This window comes from Filicampus tigris, chromosome 4 (assembly GCF_054856515.1).
Source record: "Filicampus tigris isolate MCC_2025a chromosome 4, RoL_Ftig_1.0, whole genome shotgun sequence".
Classification (NCBI taxonomy): Eukaryota; Metazoa; Chordata; class Actinopteri; order Syngnathiformes; family Syngnathidae; genus Filicampus; species Filicampus tigris.
The window spans coordinates 20,896,602-20,915,822 of NC_141220.1; the positions used below are offsets into that span (position 1 = coordinate 20,896,602).

A 19,221-nucleotide genomic window follows, 5' to 3' on the forward strand; every position below is an offset into this window, starting at 1 on the left:
TACCTTGTGGATTTACTGCCGCCTTCAACGTCCAGTTTACCTCCTCGGGCATGGCACTTGTAAAGACATACAGTACGTACTAACTTGCTGATGATCCAAGAAACACACACTATCAAGAGATAGGAGGTTAAAACAATAAGACTCCCAATATTTGTGTTCATTCTTTTTTTTTTTTTAATCCTCGTAAATGTCCAACTGTGAATACGCCAATGGGTAAAGGTACTCTCAGGCCAATATGTCAAAATAATAATTTGGCAGGTGGCAGCTGTTTTTACCTCAACTTTCATACTGTCATTTTTTTTTCTTTGATAGTCTTTAATGGGTTATCTGTTTTTATTTGCATACGTTTTATACTTTGATTGATAAATGATTAATTCTTAATTGTTATTGTTTATTTTTATTTAAAATTTCAATTGAATTAATTTAAGAATGGCCATGAATTCAAATAGAGATTTCAGAAACTGACATTTTAATTCAATCAAGATATTCATGCAGATGTTCCTCATTCCAAATATTTTAAGGGAAACAAAATTGAAATTATTTTGCAAGTGCTTTGTTACAGCTCGAGCTGTTGTGAAATGCTCTATACAAATAAAATTGTATTTTATTGTATTATAATATTCATTTATTTATTTATCTGCACTACAACATTTTTAATTTTAATTCATCTTCAAAATAATTTTTTTTACAGATTTTTTTTATAACACATTTTGAATTTCAATATATTTATTCAATTTACTATTCACCATGAGCCATTGCCATAGTGTTTATTTACCAAGCACTATTTCTCACAATGCTGAGTATTCTGTTGTTGTTGTTTGTGTGTGTGTGTGTGTGAGTGTGTGTGCGTGTGTGTGTGGGGGGGGTGCGTGCGAGTGTGGGGGTGCGCGCGTGTGTGTGTGTGTGTGTGTGTGTGTGTGTGTGTGTCCTTAGGCAAAACGGCCGAGTAATTCAATTCATGTCTGTTGTGTTATTTATTTACTTATTTATTTAACCAAGCCTATGTCCAAGCAAATAAGAATAACAATCCCATGTGTGTCTTGTTTGGAGTCAAGCAGCATTACAAGACCACGCAAATCACACTTGTGTCGGTACAAGCTGCTTTGCAGCCCAATCCTCACTTTTAGCCCACAGCATGACACAACTCAATAAGCCCCAGTGACACATTCAATTACACCTGAATGATCCATTTGGCGCCGATACTGAGACGCTTGCCTTTGGTGAGTGTGCCGCTGTGATTTGTCACAGTGACAAGTCAGGTTTGTCAAGGCGTCTTTGGACCAGAAAGCCGACATACATCCAACGAGTTTTTAGTCATGACTTGGCTGTCCAGATTTTCTGTAGCACGCGCCAGTGCTCTAATGCATGCAATGACTCTGGAGAAAGAGAAAAAAAAAATGGGGGGGGGGGGGCGCAAGGCCTGAGGAGGACACAGTGGCTGGTAATCAGATCCTCCGCCTCCACCAGACCCTCAGGCAGCCAGTAGGAACGAAAGTAAACCAAACCTGACTGTGAAATTGCATTAGATGTCTGTGCTTAGTGGAAAGTAGGGGGAAAAAGGACACAAACTCATTTTTGCATGTATTACCAATTGCATGGCTTTTCCACTTTTTCACAAATGCACACTAGCATGTAGTAACAATAATCATATCCAATCCAAAATATTGCCTTCTCAAAGATTATAATGCTCCATTTTGATGACTATATTTATGATTGCTGCTGTTGTTTGTAGTTTCCAATATTTTTGATTAACGCATTTAACTCCAGTACATGAGCCAAAATGTTCTACAATACTATTTTGGTATACTACAGTTCTGAGTGGTAAATTACTACCCCGCTGACAGTGCCCATTAAAACGACGCATTCTGATATTTGCAAAGGCAGCATGGTTAGTGCAGCTCTTCTATCTGACATACTTGGATGGCGGAGGTGTACCTATTGTTGTGGCCCATGAGTGCGATGTCCATTATCTTGTAGCTTTTCAGTGATTTGACAATAGTTTTGTCTTTGTTGTTTCACAGATACTTTCCCGCTCGGACTGGGAACACAAAAGAGGCTCCCGAGGATCGCAGGTGGGTTGGCCGACGCAGAACTCACACACAAGTGTACACGCACGCACGCACGCACACACGTGCACACACAGAGCACAAACGTTTTCCAAGCTTCAAACATTTGTCATCTGCAAAATCAATGAATGAAGTCAGTGAAAATGATCTTTATAGCCGAAAGGAAGTCAAGTATACTCCCAAATCTGAGTTTCATTCTGGGACATAATGTCTGACACCAACAGCAAATCACAACACTGATCTAAGCGTCATCATCATCATCATTGCTATGTTAAATATAAATTCAAAGTGGATAAAAACCTGCTCAAATGTAGCATATGTAAACATTTTGATTGAATGGGGTGAAATTAGACTATATATTTTCTACAGTTGGGTGGCAACCAGTTCAGGGTTTACCCCATCTCCTGCCCAAAGTCAGGTGCGATAGGCGTCATCTTACATGGGACCCTAGTGAGGAGAAGCAGTTTGGAAAATCAATACATTGACTATTATTTATTTTTAAAATTGTTCACACACTGTAAAATATAATGGCAATGTTTCACTTACTGGTACTTCTCCTTTCCTGCATGTATTAGCCAGTCCCTCAATGATCGTGTTAAGTTAACTCTGTCCCGTTTTTCAGGTTAGTCATTTATTAGCATAGCATTTGGGTAGTTTATTTAGCATAGCTTGTCATAGTATAGAAATTATTTAGATCATAGCTTCTCACCGCTGCTCTCAATCACAGCTATACCACACCCAATCCTCTCACCCCTCGCAAGCCCATTGGTCCTCCAGGCAACGCCCCCTTTGAGCGCCGTTTTCAAATATTAGTGAGGGGTGGAGTACGAGTCTGGTAGCGGGGTGAGTACCCCCTTTAAAAGCCAGCTAGTCACAATCTTTTTTAAGACCAATACACCCCCAAGCACACACACGCACCTCTTTGACGTTACCTTCTCTATGTTTGGAAGCCGAGTGTTTGGGCATCATCGATGTATCGAGCTGCCACTGAGCCACGGGGCACTATTGTGAATGACATGGAGAACAAACAATGCCCTTGGACGTTGGCACAGCACTTTGCTGCATTTGTGTGTGTGTGTGTGTGTGCATGCATGCGTGGCGCTGCTATCAGCAGGACAGGCTCACAAAATGAATAGAGGCGGTGACGACAGCGTGAGATTAGATAGCACTAATAAATCCTGCAAAGTTGTTTTGGGACGGGGACATGAATTATTCTTTAATGACGTGCGCTCATAATTCTGCTATGACTTCTAATCAATCAATGCATGTCTAATTTCCTGCTTAGATTCTCACTGTGGTAGTTCACGTCAGCGTGACTGCATGACCTCTCCCTCTGGCTTTGTTTGATTGATGCGTCCTCTTTTGTGATTGGTCATTTTGCAAAGCTGGTGTCCATCAGTGGAATCTTGCAAGCATCCATCAAGCGACAAGACGTGTGAGAAGTTGACGCTTTTGTTGGCAAGCGTCTCCATCTGCAGGCTGTTGTCCCTTGGTTTCTGATTTCTTCCCACGGAGGCTGCTTGGCTTGCTTGTCCGCGCAGCCGTGACACCTCGTCGCATGCTTGGATCACGCAGCCGCCTCTCGAGCTGCTCGCACGCGGGCTTGATTGATTTGCACCGCGTCGTACTCGCCAGCGTGCTGCACATTAGCAGACTCGTTTTGCAAACCGCATCTTTTTTTTCCCCTCGCGAGCCAAAGGTCTCGGCTATGTTTTAGCTAAGGAATTAACATTGAAGTTACAGTTCATATGGAAAAAGTCTATACATGCAGTCCGCGTATTATGACGTACGACGTTTCGACTTTACGACGCCCGTGCCGCCTCCTCCATTTTGTCCCCAGCACAATAGTGACTATGTTTACATGCAGTCAATATTCGGGTTAAAGTCAAAATTCCGATTTCTGAAACATTCCGAATATCCCGTTTACATGATTGAGCGGACATAGTTGCTCCGGCATTTGAATAAGCCACTTTGGACGGCGACACATGATGACGTCATGACTCAAACGGACGTCATTTCCGCGTGTTACATAGCTTGGTGGTAGAGTGGATGTTTCCCAAACCCAGAGGCTGTGGAATCGTTCCCGGCCGTTGTCACCATGCCGAAGTATCCTTGAGCAAGAGCAATTTCTGGCTTCCCATTATGGTGCCTCGCCCTCCGACCCAAAGAAGAAGAGACCAACGGAGAAGAAATGCACGTGTGCATGTCGCGTGGGTGCACCTGGCGCCGATCACAAGTGTGGCTTAACTTTGTCAAACTAAATGAAGCATCGCCTCAGTGCGCTTACAATAAGATGAATTGCTCAAAGGAGGTTACATGCTTATAAGTTGACGGAGTGCCTTGTCTGAGTTTGTTGCTCCCTCCCATCTAAGCCTCAGCCTATATTTTGTGCTGAACTTCAGTGACATAATTGGCCGAGTTAAATAATAAAGTGTTTATTGCCAACATTGATGCATCTGACAACTAAACGGTGGGTCAACTCAAATGCAAATAACTAGCTAGCATTAGTATATTTTATAGCAAGCGAACATGTGTCCTAACCTGCAGTAATAGACAAGACTGTGTCCACATCAGGCACATTGAAAACACACATTGCACCATCTGCTAATCTGAATTGGATTACCAAATTGCTGTGCTACACAGCATTTTAGCCCATCAGCGTATAGGCCTACTCATTTACACTCGTGTGAATTTATTTTCGTGAAGTTTTCAAAAATAAAACTCGAGTGAAAGTAAAAAATTAATAACTTGTAAATTCGAGTTCATAAATTTGATTTTAATACTAGTTAAAAACACATTCCAATTCAGTGTAAGAAATACAGTAATAAAACTAGATTATTTCAAATAATATGACAAGTAATAGTGGCCAAACACACTAAAATAATGCCACATGAAAAACACGCCTCTCGTGGAATAACTGCGACTTCCTTTATATGATATTGATTTTATTTTGATTGCCCCACATCCCCTTCCATCCCCTTACACGCCCTTTGCCTGAATAAAACATGCAATAACAAGATGTTGTGGCCAGACTGCAGCGGTGGAACCGGGTTCAGCAGAGTTTGAGCAATTTGCTCGCTTCTAAAGAGCTCGTAAAGGGAGTTGGGCTCGGGGGTTGTTTGGGAAGTTGGAAGCTGAGTGCTGGGTGTAGTTTTGGCTCGACGAGTCTGGCTGGGAACGAAGAGAATCCGGAGGGAGCTTTGTGCTAGTCTTCTGCTATGATTCACACTATATCACTGCTTTGTTATTCTAAGTGGTGAACTCTTCAGATAATCCATTCAGGACCATTTTATGGATATGCACTGGTCCTGAAAGAAAAAAAAAAAAAAAAAGTGAAGGGGGGTCGGTTAGAAAACACAAAACGCAAGCGTTTTGTCATTGTTATTATTCTACGACCCAGTTTCTTGCTCAATGTAGTCCCACATTTCTGCAAGATTATGAGTGGGAGCAAAAATTCATGTAGCGTGCATTTCTTAGCCCTTGTGAGGACTAATAGTTTCTTATAGGGTTTAAATGTGTTTACTTGGAAGATCAAACACTTCACTTTCTTTCCAGCAGGCCCCTGAGGCCATTTGTCCCAGCGTTTACTTCCCTCCCGGGACACATTATTTTCTCACTATTGCACAATTTCAACAATCCCACACATCACTGTCCGTTTACTGCAGGCTCCGTGGATGGCCTGTTTAGATGGCCGAGCCAAGAGGTTAAAAGTGCACAATGAGGACCTGATCAGAAATAGCAAATATGTGACCTGTTATTGTGTATCCCATTAATAATCATCATTCAACATAATCATAGCCAAGGATGAAAATGTTAGTCATACAAAATTATCCCATGTGACTTAGCTAAAAACACAAAGAGATGCACCACATGCACCAAATAATGAAGTCGTCCTTTGTTTTGATGCACCGAGTGATTGCTTTGTTTGTCCCCCGGGTGACCAGATGACCAAGAAAGACAATGACTCAAAACAGCAAAGGAGTTGAAATGTTTTAGACTGCTTTATTCGTTCTCCAGACTTAAAACCAAAAGAGCATGTATTTTACCTTCTAAAGAGGAGACTAAAGGGATTAATAAGACAAAATGAAACTTAAAACTTACGTACCGGTACTTGGAAACAAAAGCTCTTGTCTCATTTTTCATCTATCATGTCAAAACCAAGTGTTTCCAATCTACAGCAAAAATAAAGTAATTGGACTCACTGTCCCAGTACGATTAGAGGGGAGTATACTTGCACAATGTTGAGACAGGAACGCTCACTCAAGCTAGCTCTAACTTTTTCAAACACTCTATTGTGACATCTCTTTTCAAAGTCAACATTTCAAATATTTTTAAGACGACCCGCCATTTGTCCCTCAGTTTTGAATTTAGAGCTCCCATACCATCAATATCATTTTCAAGAAGAAGTTGGCCTTTCTCATAAGTGCTCGCTGAACCACCTAGCAATAGCATTAGCCCCACATGATACACACGTGCTATCCCTATCTCGCTCACATGCTCTATTAAGAAATATATAATCCATGATGGATGGTGAAAATATATAAGCTTTTTTTTTTTCCATATTCAACTTAGGGTGACCAGCGATCCAATCAGAGAATTATCATTAACATATTCAGTATTGATAAGAAATTTAGCAGTCTCATGTGCTACGCATTTAGGACCAGCTAAATAGCTTGAAAAAGGGCATCCTAGAAATTCCTTAACCAAATTATGGTACTGACCTATAAAAGGACATCAAAAATCTTAATAAAAAAAAAAAAATTAATGCCAATGTGGCACGGGACCTTCAACAAGTCATTTTGGCCATTGTTTACTTGAGTGCCGATCTGTGTGCAGACACAAGTAAGCAAAAGCTGTTAGTGCACACAAACGAGGCTTCAGAAGTGACTGCTGATTTGTTTTGACGAGCCCTGGCTCTCGTGTGCACGGACGGGCCCTCGTCCGGGCGTTGGTCCACCGCACGCCTGCTGACGCACTTTTCCACGAGTTCACACGGCCAGAAAAAAATGCTTCAGCGCGCAGGCCGCCATCGCTCATCCCTGTCACAACAGAATGTTCACGCGTTGCCTCGTGTTTGACTTGGCTGTTAGCTGATCATAAAAAAAAGTGTTTAATGATACTTGTTCATGGTTTAAATGTTACATGTCAACAAAACCAAATATCACCCTTGCGCATTCATCATTTTGCAGCACAGAATGCTGGCACAGGCCACCAGGTTAGTAGCATTATTGCGAGCTCTTGGGGGCTAACATCATTCAAAGTAGCTGCTGTTAATTCAACACAAATGTTTGCCCAGCAGTTCCAACAAAAATGTTTTATTGTACTTTTGGAAACCTTGTTTAAAATGCACCATACACTCTATAGTTATGAATGACATGAGGGACTAGACTTTTTCTGCCGGCAACCTCCATGATTGACTGTGTATGCAGCTTGTGAACAGCACAGCTGACCTTCATGACTCTTTTCGATTTCTGAATGATCATACTTTAACAGTTTTGAAGTATTTTCCTGTCCACTCCTTCATTGTATAAATCCAAATCTTTGGCATTACTAAAATACCCCCGAGAAGTAAAGCAATTGTTTTATTCTGGCAGAAAATTTAAAAAAAAATCAACATGAAGACATGATGATCCAGTTTCAAATGTTAATTCTTTAAAGAGGAAGTCAACCCAAATATTGTTTTTTTTTTTTCAAGACTATGTTCAATGCAGGCCCACTAGTTGAAACAAGGGATTCTGATAAAAATTGCATTTGTGGAATAAGAGTGAATCCAACCGTTTTTAGCCATCTCTGGGGGCGGCCATTTTGTCACTTCTGTCAACTTCTGAAAATGACATCAGAGTTGCTCAGGGCTCCAGTAACGGCCAGTCACAGCGCACCTGTTTTCTGAAGCTGAGCCATGATTGGTCGTTATCTTAGCCCTGAGCATCTTTTATTTATTTTCAAATGAAGTAAGTGACAAAATGGCTGCGTCCTGAGATGGCTAAAAAGGGGTGGATTTTGCTACTTAACAACTCATATTCAGTATCTGTCAGTCTATCAGTACCTATTCAGTATAACTCAATATCAATCAGAATGCCAAGTTTTGACTAGTGAAGGTGCAGAGAAAATATTGCAAATAATTTTGGGGGGTTGACTTCCCTTTAAAAAAGTCTAAATTTACAAAAATGCCTGCCATTAATGGTATTTGTATAACCTAATTATAATCTAATGATAAAATACTAATAATCTAATAATTTTTGTTACAATTTTGATGCATATTTTTCTTTTTGGTTGAACTGCAAATTACACCACTTAATGGGAAGGTTCCACTGTATTTATTTGCAGCACTTAATGAGAAGGTTCCACTGTATTTATTTGCAGATGATCCAGATGGTCCGTGCGTGCAAGAGTGTGTGAAGATATGAGACCCGCTAGGGGTCATTGTTTTCTTTTTTCCAACCAGATGTTGTGCAGCAGTCATGTTCCCCTTTGGAAATTCTCAAATCAGCTTCTAAATAGCCCAGGAGGCACTTGTTTACATTTAGTGTGGACAGCATGCAATACAGTGAGCTGAACAGTAAAAAGGCAATGCAAATAAGTTGTTTGTGGATAAACAATAACTTCATTGATGAACACATAGCTTTTTGTATTGGACGAGCCGAAATTGGCAACAACTGTAGACGAGGAGGGAACATTCATATATACGCCGACCTATCAGATATGAGGAAGGAAAATAACATGTGAAATGTTCCCACATGTTGGGGCTGAATGGAGAGCACTCACACACACACACACGCACACACACCCCCACACACACACACACACGTGTTGTGCTCAAGCCAGCCCCAGGATATTTAAGCCAGCATAAACATACTTTTTCTTTCTGGCTGTCTAGCAGCTGGTGTTAAAGGGAATGTGACATTGGGGGCGAGAAAAATCTGATAACATTGTGCAAATCGAGAAGTGGTGAGTCTGGTGGATCTATTTACCGACAACCAAAACCTGCTCTAGCTCTCTTGCGCAGACGCTCTGAAAGATGTGAAAGTTACCAGCTATACCGGGAGGGATAAAGAAAGCCATTTTGTTTTGCCTAGACGTTGCTAATGAGCCCGTTCATTAAGCATTGCGGCACAGATGTGCTGAACAAGCTTCAGCCTGATTTTGTTTGGTCTAAAATCTATAAGCATGTCGACCCAGACTACTGTGACGTACTACTTGTGCATCGCCCTATTTTTTGTTGCCTTTTCGGATCTACAAAGCCATATAAGGTCTAGAATTTGTTGCATGGGCCCAAACCTCCTATGTCACAGTTTGGTCAATTTCATATTTTTTTAACACGATTGGTCAAGCCACACATGTGGATGTTACTTTTACAAATGTTTGAGCTATCTAAAGTGTTGTAAATAGATTGCGCACTTTGTCGATGCAATGTTAACGGTTGAACACAAACATGCCGTTTTTTCGGGGTCTCCTGAAAAGTGATGATTTGGAGGGACGAGGATTCCTCCCACCGACTGATACGAACATATTATGCATATTCACTTCGCTTGACAGACTCGCTTGGTGATATTATTAAACGTCTCCCACTTGTAAGATTCCAACAGTGTCTGCAAGTAGCTTGTAGTTAAATATTGTGTGTACACAGCATAGTATCGTAGTGGTTATATCACGTCAAAACAACAATTTGAAAAGAACTAAATACAAAAAAAAACTAAACAGGGATACACAGAATCTAAGCGACTGAAGATTAGCAAGGACAGAGACAGTACGAGAAATACTACAAAAACAGGATCATGACTTTAATCCATCTCTTAATACCACCATTTTTATGTTGTAATTATAGAAACCGTCGATACTTCACAATGTCTAGTTTTTCTGGGAAGTCTGCCCTGAAATTGGATTTTTAAGTATGTCAGAAAAGAAGTCAATTTCTCCTCCATCCCCCATCGCGGGGTATTAAAAATGTAAATGTATTTAATCTGTGTGGATCGCAACCGATATATTTTGTTAGTCAGATAGGTTTTACAGTAGCTGTAACACCCAGAGAACGGAAAAATGCTGATGTTAGCCAACCACAGAAGGGAAAAATGCTGATGTTATCTAGTTAACCCAGTGAAGCAAATTTGAAATCTGATTGGTTTAGAGACAGGTCCGATTACTAATATCGTTTGTTAAATTGAGCAGCGCTATTGATTAACGGAGGTGAGCACTTGACCCTTTTTTGCTGACCTGGGCACCCTTCCATTCTTGTCTCACCATCATTATTCCTAAAAATGATCGTCCTCCGACCCAGTCTGTCCTCATCCTTTTAAAGTGGTTCTGTCCTTACGTCTGCCCCCACCACCCAAAAAAACAAACAAAAAAAAAAAAAAAAAGCGCCCGTGCATGACGCCGCTTGAGAGATGCTAACGGCAGAGGTTTATTTAACGCTCATTAGCTTGCTAAATTACTTCTCAATTCCGCTTCCCACCGCCATGAAAGCTTACTTGGATCCATTTGGTGTGGATAAACTTATCTGGCCTCCACAGGAACTCTTGTAATACGCTTTTGTGACTCCTTGAAATGATGACTGCCCAGGCTAATGTAATTAGCTATTCACCTGCTATTGTGTTAATTTCTCCATTCTAGTCATCAGGCACCAGTGTCATGGTGGACATCGCGGTGATGGGAGAAGCACATGGACTGATCACAGACCTGCTAGCTGACCCCTCTCTACCCTCCAACACGTGCACCTCACTACGGGCTGTCAGCAGCCTGCTCACCACCCAGCTCACCTTCCAGCCCTTGCACCGGCCACGCCTCGCTCCACTGCTTAACCCCCCAGATGCCTACGTCTGCTCCGACTCAGAGGAGGGACCCGAGAAGGGAGAGAAAACGTCCATCCATAAGGTATGGAAATTCATGGAGGCAACATGTGGCGCAAATCACAGCGAGGGAGTTGGGCCCAAACATTCAAATGTACAGTTATCTTTGGGAAGTATGTGAAATTACCCTTAGATGGAACTGCGGTCCACCGTATTACGGCCCAAATGATTTAAAGGGCACAATTCATTCTACACACATGTTAATCTTTGAGCCGTCTTCCCGCTAATGGCTGCTGCTGCTGCTGCTGCTGCTGCCTCCTCTCAGACCTTTTAGCATCAAATGAAGAAGTGTGTTTTCATAGAGTTGAGTGAAGAAAAATAGAGCATGTCTACTGCTTGGAGCCTGCTTCTCCCTTTCATAGCCCCAGCTGTGTCAACATGACAGATGTGCAGAAGTCAGACGTGTGTGTGCGTGTGTGCATGCGTGCGCGTAGCAGAAGAAAGAAGGGCAACGTGGTGGCGAATACGTCTGTCGTAAACGTTAATAAGACACACGAGTGTGCGTTAAAAAGTTGGAGGTCCGCCACAGTTGATATCTTTTAAAGTGTTTTTGAAGGCCACACCCATCCTGGCTGTCCTTCGATGAAACCGATCACATTGTCTGGACTTGTAGGAGTGACCACTGAGTCTGCATTTCTTGGGACTCCCCAGAATGACGATGTCCAGCTTTGTCAGTGTAACAGGAGAACTGCAGGAGGGAAGTTAGTCAGCAATGACATTTAAAAACATAAAAGTCATTTGCCTTTGTGGCTTCTGGTGAACAGCAGGATGTTGGCTTTTCAAACATGTTTAATTTAATTCATATACAAGAAAGACAGACTTTCTGCTTTGACATGAAATGTTTGAAATATAGCTTCCATCTCCATCCGTTCATTTTCTGTACCGCTTACAGTATACTGTTTTGCGTTGTAGAGAGCAAGAGACTAATCCCAGCTGACTTTGGGTGAAAGGCAGGTTATGCCTTGGACTGGTCGCCAGTTAATCACCAGGTGCATTTAAAATCAAACACTTAATGTCACTGAGTAGGGATTGAATCCACACTGACTGGGAAGGTAGAGGTGAGCCAGACTAGCCAAAAGTATTAAGAACACATTCACTTTTTGGGCCCTATTTTTGTGCCTAATGCAAGTCCAATGCAAAGCGTAGTCTTAACTGTGCGCATGGGTGGAGTTTTCTTTCGTGCCATCAGAAGCAGGCGTATGCGCCGATTTGGGCGCGAACACAGTCGACTTGCTTCCTTGCCAGTGAAAGCATCTCCTCTTATTCCCTTTATATTCAGCGCAGGAAATCCGCACAGTCTACATGGCGGAAAGCATAAACTGAGTAATTTTAGACTTCATGCAGGAGACCGACGCGAGCCAAGTAGGTTGATAAGGAACAGCAAGAAGAGTAAAGTTGGCCACTGTAAAGTGGGCACTTGGAGCCCGCCTTCCTTCCGCGATCGTCTGGTCATGTGTGACAAATCGCGCCCCCCACCCAGTGCGATAAACTTAGTAAGCTTTTATTTTGAAGTTGGCGTGATGGCTCGCTTGACTTGTCTTTTCGACATCCCGGCTTGCCTTATCACAGCTTCATTGCCAGTACATAGTTGTTACCAACATCAACACAACACCATCCCAAAATCTTAATCAATCGCTAATTTAGGATGCTAAGAGACTGCAAGTTAATTACACTGATTGTAATATAGCACAAGTCTCAGCTGTTATATTTTTATTTGTTATATATTTTTGATCTATTATTTATTTATTTATTTTGATTTATTATTTATTTTGAGCTATTATTTATTTGTTTATTTTTTATCTACCGGTATTAGTTATTTATCTATTTTGATCTATTATTTATTTATTTATTATCTGGCAAAAGTCGAATAAGGGGAGTACCAGCACTTTTTTTTTTTTTCCCCACTTAAAGCACTGGTCATGAATATAAAATCATCAATTGAAAAAGAGTAAATGGTTGTCCACCTTGTGCAGTGTTGGTAACCTCGAAATGTCTTAATTCAGGGCCATGGTAAACCAAGGACGCTTCTCTGGATGTCATTAAATGGTTAGTGTGTACATTATTGACATGTCCATTGACTAGTTTGAGATCAAGGAAAGAAATGAAGTGAATGAAAAGTGAAATGAAAGAAAATATCTGCACAGTATAGTTCTACACTACTTCAAACTAGAGTACAAACCCACTACTTCAAACTAGAGTACAAACACAATAGTAAACATGTTAGTTTAATACCACTGACAGTTCTTCAACATCGTGCCTGATTGTATTGCTTATATAGTGTAGATGGATATGTATTGGTTATGTTTAAAATGTCTAAATAATATGGAAGTGAAGTTGAGAAAAAGCGACAGCATGTGTGAAGGAAAGTGTGTTTGTGTGAGCCACCTTGCTTTGAATGGGCTCATTCACCATTCTGAGCCAATGTTTATTGGGTCAGCATGCAGAAGGCTGAGCGAGCGAGGGAGCGACGTTGCCATGTTTAGTGCCTCTTTGCCAAGCTGCTACATGGCATGGAGCAGATGGAAGCATCACACATGGGCAATCGGTACTAGGATTCCCAGGGAAGGAGCAGGGGGATGAAAGACTCACACAGAGAGTGTCAGAAGCAGATGACTTGATGTTTGAGAAAGACAAAAGAAGATTGAATGCTTCTAATGATGTTAAAGAAGAAAACACCAAGGGGTATTGTGTCATCTGTGTGTTGCTACAGGTAGTGTCCCCGAGACGATCCATTTGACTAGAGACGGCAATAATAAGCTTCCGTACTTCTTAACGATGGGAGCAAACGCAATAACTGACTCTCGGTGGTTTTATCTCTTCATGACATTTTTCGGGGGGCGTTTATGCTCCTCTCCCTCTGCCTGCAGCGTCTGAGGCGGAGTCTCCACCCGGGTCTTCTGAGGAGGATCTCCTCCACGTGGACCACCACCACCTCCGCCACAGGCCTGCCCACAATCGAGCCAGGGCCCGTGCGCAGGGACCGCAGCACCAGCATCAAACCCTACCACGAAACACTCACGTGCAGGTAGTCGACCGCTACACGTCTCGCGTGGCCACTTTTTGAGTCGTACAGAGCCATTTTTGCTCGCTCTATTTCCAGAATCACATGCTTCATTAGATCATACTTTGCCAGACAGTTATGCTAAACTGCAACGCAGGACCCCTCATTTATTGCTTTCACGTTACGCCGAGGTTATTCGTTTTATTCCCAGCGGTGTGGCTGTAGTTTTACCGAAATGCATCAGCATGACTGCACAGTCATGGCACAGTAGTTCACAGAATGGAGGTGCGTGTGCAACCAGAGCCAGAATGGAAAGAAGGCCCACAGGCAAAGGCATTAACCTGAATAACTAAGGCACGCAGAAACTCTCAGCACATTAACGCTGAAGATAGCACGAGAGCCTGGTCCATGAATGGGCCCAAGAGACTGTCATGTGTATCGTGTGTGGTTTTGTGTGGTGTGGTGTGGTGGGTTAGTGGAGGCAGAAGGTTTGGAAGCAAGCTTGGATGCATTCATGTGATGGTATTCATCGATGTGGTTTGGGTTGCACTTCAAATGTTATTTGACTCGTGCATTTTGTCCGGAAAGTAATGCAAAACAAGTCGGGACAGCTGGCCTGCTTGTGTCTGCCGCTTTTCTTACAAGTAACGGCCATAAATACAGTTGTTCTTTTACGGCATGCTTTATTGTGATCAGTGCAGAGATGGCATTCTCGACAACGTGTTTGTGGTGACTATGCTATTATGTTTGGATGAATCCAGGACAGCTGAGCGTGTTTTGAATCAGTTTCCAAGTGCTGCAGAGTCAAGATTGATTTCCAAAGATCCCAGCTGTGTGTGTGTGCGTGTGGGGGTGTGTGCGCGTGTGTGTGTGTGTGTATGCATGCATGCGCTTAAGTATGATCTACAGGACATACTGTGGGGCTTACAGTACTTTTGTTTCAATGTGCAAACAATACTCCAGCAGCCATAGGTCACCCCCTAATGTTTCTCTCTTGTAATTGGTTCAAGCCTTTGTGAACTTTACTTCTGAGACTTTGCTTGTGCATTAAATTTTGTTGGTAGCCTCCCCCATCATCATTGTCATTTTAGGCAATAGTTTCCACCCTCTACTCCAAATATTTACTGGATAAAAATATTGTTTTTATATTCCATCTATCAAAATGTGTTTACAATTGGACCTCTGAAGTCAAATGTCGTAAGTCGTAAAACTTTGAAATCTGACCCATTTTGGAGGGTTGGGGGTGGGGGGGTGGCTGTTGCAAAACCGCTGATGTCATACACAATATTATTTTAGCAATTACGGTTCTGGGTAATATCTATTACCTGAGATGTCAGTATATCTCATATGCTGGAGTCCTGATCCTACGAGGTGGACGTAACCTAAGTTTGTCATCAGTCTAATATATTGCCGCTGTCCTGTGAAAAGCATGTTGGTCCATTTTTTTCTTATTATTTTTACGTGAATGCTGTTTACGCATTACAGACATCGCATAAACACGAAAATTTTTAAAAAATCAAAAATTCGCCATAAGTGTTTTTCACAGGACAGCGACGGTATGCTACACCCCATGTCAAGTGATAACTACAGTAAATATGTAATATTCAACAGTACGTAACAATCAAATAAAAAAATTGTTGCGAAACAAAACAACTCCTATGGCTCAGCTTCAGAAAACAGGTCAGTCGTGATTGGTCGTTACCTGAGCCCTGAGCAACTGTGATGTCATTTTCAGTCGACAGAATGGACAAAATGGCCGCCCCCAGAAATGGTTAAAAACGGGTAGATTAACTCTTATTCCACAAATGTAACACTTATCAGAATGTCTTGTTTCAACTAGTGGGCCTGCATAGAATAAATTCTTGAAAAAATATGTTTGGGTTGACTTCCCTTTAAAAAAAAAAATGGCACAATGTTACTTACGACTACGACCCTGTAACATATTTATGTATTTCCGATTTTGATGGGGTAAATATGAACAAATCGCAGGTCCACCAGTGTCCTGAAACAGTTGTCTGCCTGAATTCTACGTTATTTATTTCATTGGGTTTTTTTATTTTTTATTTTGTCCATCTAAAGCAAGGTGCACACGTACAGATTTTTAACATGTGAGAGACCCCCACACGAACAGGAAATCTATCATATGTGTGTGTGTGTGCTAACTGCTGATGTATATTGTGGGTAACAAACCACACAATTCTGACGTTAATATTAGACATTATCATAGTTATTTTCATAGCACATCATTTACGCACAAAAAAAAAAAAAAAACGCCAACTTCACATTTAGAAAAGACTACTGGGGGCAGTGAATTTTCACATCAACATAAATATAGCCTCTTAAGTGATTCTCACTGTTGGCCACAATCTGATTAAAATAAATATGACAAGCACACAAGGATCAAAGGAGTCCTTTTTATAGTCCATCTTCGGAAAAATAGTTGTACGCTAGAGACTTATGTCGCCGTTGCGAAATGACGTCAGTTTGGAAAAGTGGAGTCTAATTCCTTTGAAAAAGTCCTCTCCTTTCCCATGTTGTAAATTAAGCACCTTTTCATCTCTCCTTGTCCTGATGACATTTTCCACAGAAGTTTAAGGAAAGGGTGTATACAAGTGAATAAAATTTGACTTTCCTCTGCGTTGAGCACACTTAAGGATTTGCAATCGTAAATACTAATCTATTGATTGATATTGAGTTGTGGGCCACTGCCTGCTGTCCAGAGAGGGAAACGTCACTCTTAACAACACTTTGAACCTCATGATAATCCCAATTGGACCTTGAATCATTTTGATCTGTCAGTATGCGTGTACCCGGCTTAAGACATGCAGGGGCTAAGTATGTCAGCAGCCTGTTTGGGGTGTGTATTTACACAATGACTGCGTTACATGAGCACATTCTGTAAATGTAAGCACACTGAGCAGCTCTTGTACACAGGGGCCCACTTTCACTGCTCTTTAGGCTCCGCTCAGCTCAACTGTAGCAGGCTCCAGCTATGGCCACTTAAGGTGGTGTGAGCATAAACAAACACCAGAGCCCTCCCCCCTGTCACCAGAACCCCACAATTATTACACACATTGGCTACACCGTCGCGAGCGCGTTTTGCGGAAAACAAACACAAAACTGGAGTGTACCGAGGTGGCTCTGGGTTTACTTCACTGCGCCTGAGAGCGCTCTCATCTTATTTGTTTAATTTAGGCAGCTGTAAAGGTTATTTAAACGTGTAGTGTGCAAGTACTCAGGATCAAATTTGAAGGTTTTCTCTTTATTCAACTCACTTACCGCACCTCCTCAATTCTGTCATGTTAATGAGATGAGTGCCTTGAGGTAATCTGTACCATTGGAGCATGATGTGCGGTAATCATGACTATAATTTATTGAATCATTGAGGAGAACACATGTGGGGGGGGGGGGGGGGGAATAAACACATGGCTTCAATTTCCTTCTCTCTGCTTCATCATCATATCTTGACAATCTTATTTAGACATTAGGCCTGTATCCTTACGCCCTCGGTCCCCATTTATGTCATCTTAGATGCACTCTATAGAATTAGAATTAGCAATAACATCAGCTTCAAAACTGCAATACATGTTTTTGTTATAATGCGGCCACTGCGCTGTTATCTTCTTCACGTCATCTGGCTCAAAGAGAGAGTGGATTACTGGAAGCAGAGGTAACGGCTACAGTGTTTATTGTGGCTTGGCCGTTGTCTGATTGGGCCTCGGACCAAAGCTAGTTTGTCAGTGTGTTGTGATTGGTTAGACATCAAATCTGCAGCAGAGAATGAGGAGAGGGAGCAAAGGCCAGCCCAAGTGCTCCAAAAACATTAAATTAAATAACATGGAAGTCAAATCCCTCTTTAAAATGGTCTTTTAACAGCCAATTCACTTGATGGGCTCTATTTTCATAGGCAGCGCATCTGCGGCGGGGCGCAAATGTCAGAGGATCCTGATTTCTCTCAGGGCACAAGGCTCACTGCAGACCGGTCACAGATAAGCTGACATTACACATTTACCTGGTAAAGTGACAATTGAATTGCAGAAAGTCCATCTGGACTGAGATTACTGTATGTCTAAATGCCGGCGCAGGGTAGCTGGTCTCACACTCGTTTATAAATAGGTGAACAGCGGGCATCAAAACCTCAGAATCATTGTAGAAATCATTTAATTGAATGTGATACTTATTTATTTATTCATTCATTCATTCTCTGAACATGTTTTTGGAGTGTTGGAGTGAGGAAGGCCCAGTGCACGAACATGCCAACCCCTCACATTTTACCACGTTTCAGGCTTCAAAAAAAACTATAAAAAGTCCGGGGGTACACGGGGTCATTTTTGCCCGCTTTCTTCAAAATCATGCGTTTTTTTTGTACTGGCGCTTTAACTTTAATTTCTGCTCACTGTGTAAGACAGCTAGCCTATGTGTGGGTGCACATACGTAGCAGCGCCGAAACTCCTCCTGCGCGATTTGTTCCTCCACACGCGGACTGATGCTTTTACGTCAATTTCCACACATTGGACACATTCCAGTCGGCGCTGTGTCTGCGCTCCGGAAGCGGAGCGGAAACCAGCGAGCCAATCAGCAACCCGAAGGGCTGACCAATGGAACCGGGTGTCTCCGCCCATCCGTTCAGAGACTGACCTCTCTCACGTCCGCCGCATTGACATATAATGAGCGCTGTTAAATAAAGCAGTTCCATTACAACTCTCGACTTGCTCGAATCGTCTCCTTACACACATAAATGTACACACGCACACACACACGACAAATGTAATGACAGGCTTATTTGCACTCTTGTGTATTTACAGTCACCTGTGCAGACTCAGGATGTTCTTGCGATAAAAGCAAAGTCACCTGATACCTGGCCGCATGTGAACACGTCCACCGTTCTTATTTTCATTCCGCGCTGGGACCTCAATGTCAGTCGCTGAGCTTATTCTGCTGCATTAGCAGAATAAGAAGCATGGCTGCCAGTTTTTCAACTTTCATTAAAAGTCAAACCTTTTAAGCCAAGCACTCCTGCCTTGCGCAGACCCCACTGACAATAATGCACTAGCTGTTCGCCCGCCAAACTATCAAACTATTTTATATTCCACACCTGCTAGACATTACGCGAAGCGGTCCGACCTGGCCGCGCAGACACAACAGAACTCTTTGTTGGGGCCTCAGAACCATTAGGCTAGGGTGGGCACGGCACAACTCACCAAACAATTTATCCGAGGGAGATAGGGAGCCACACTGCATGCCTTTGTGCTCCTTTTGACACCATGCTCGAACGGCAGGCAATTCCTCCAGGTTTTACAACGTTTGG

The 19,221-nt window shown here is 42.2% G+C and overlaps 1 protein-coding gene across 2 annotated transcripts in view; it reads left to right on the forward strand.

Moving 5' to 3' along the window:
- LOC147148902 (cGMP-inhibited 3',5'-cyclic phosphodiesterase 3A-like) overlaps positions 1-19,221 on the forward strand; it is a 67,022-nt gene that overhangs the window by 39,271 nt on the left and 8,530 nt on the right. For both annotated transcript variants that reach the window (XM_086027750.1, XM_086027751.1), the window contains exons 2-4: positions 2,022-2,072; positions 10,677-10,937; positions 13,780-13,937. In XM_086027750.1, the coding sequence (XP_085883876.1) occupies positions 2,022-2,072; positions 10,677-10,937; positions 13,780-13,937 (470 nt within the window). The remainder of the gene's footprint in view (positions 1-2,021; positions 2,073-10,676; positions 10,938-13,779; positions 13,938-19,221) is intronic.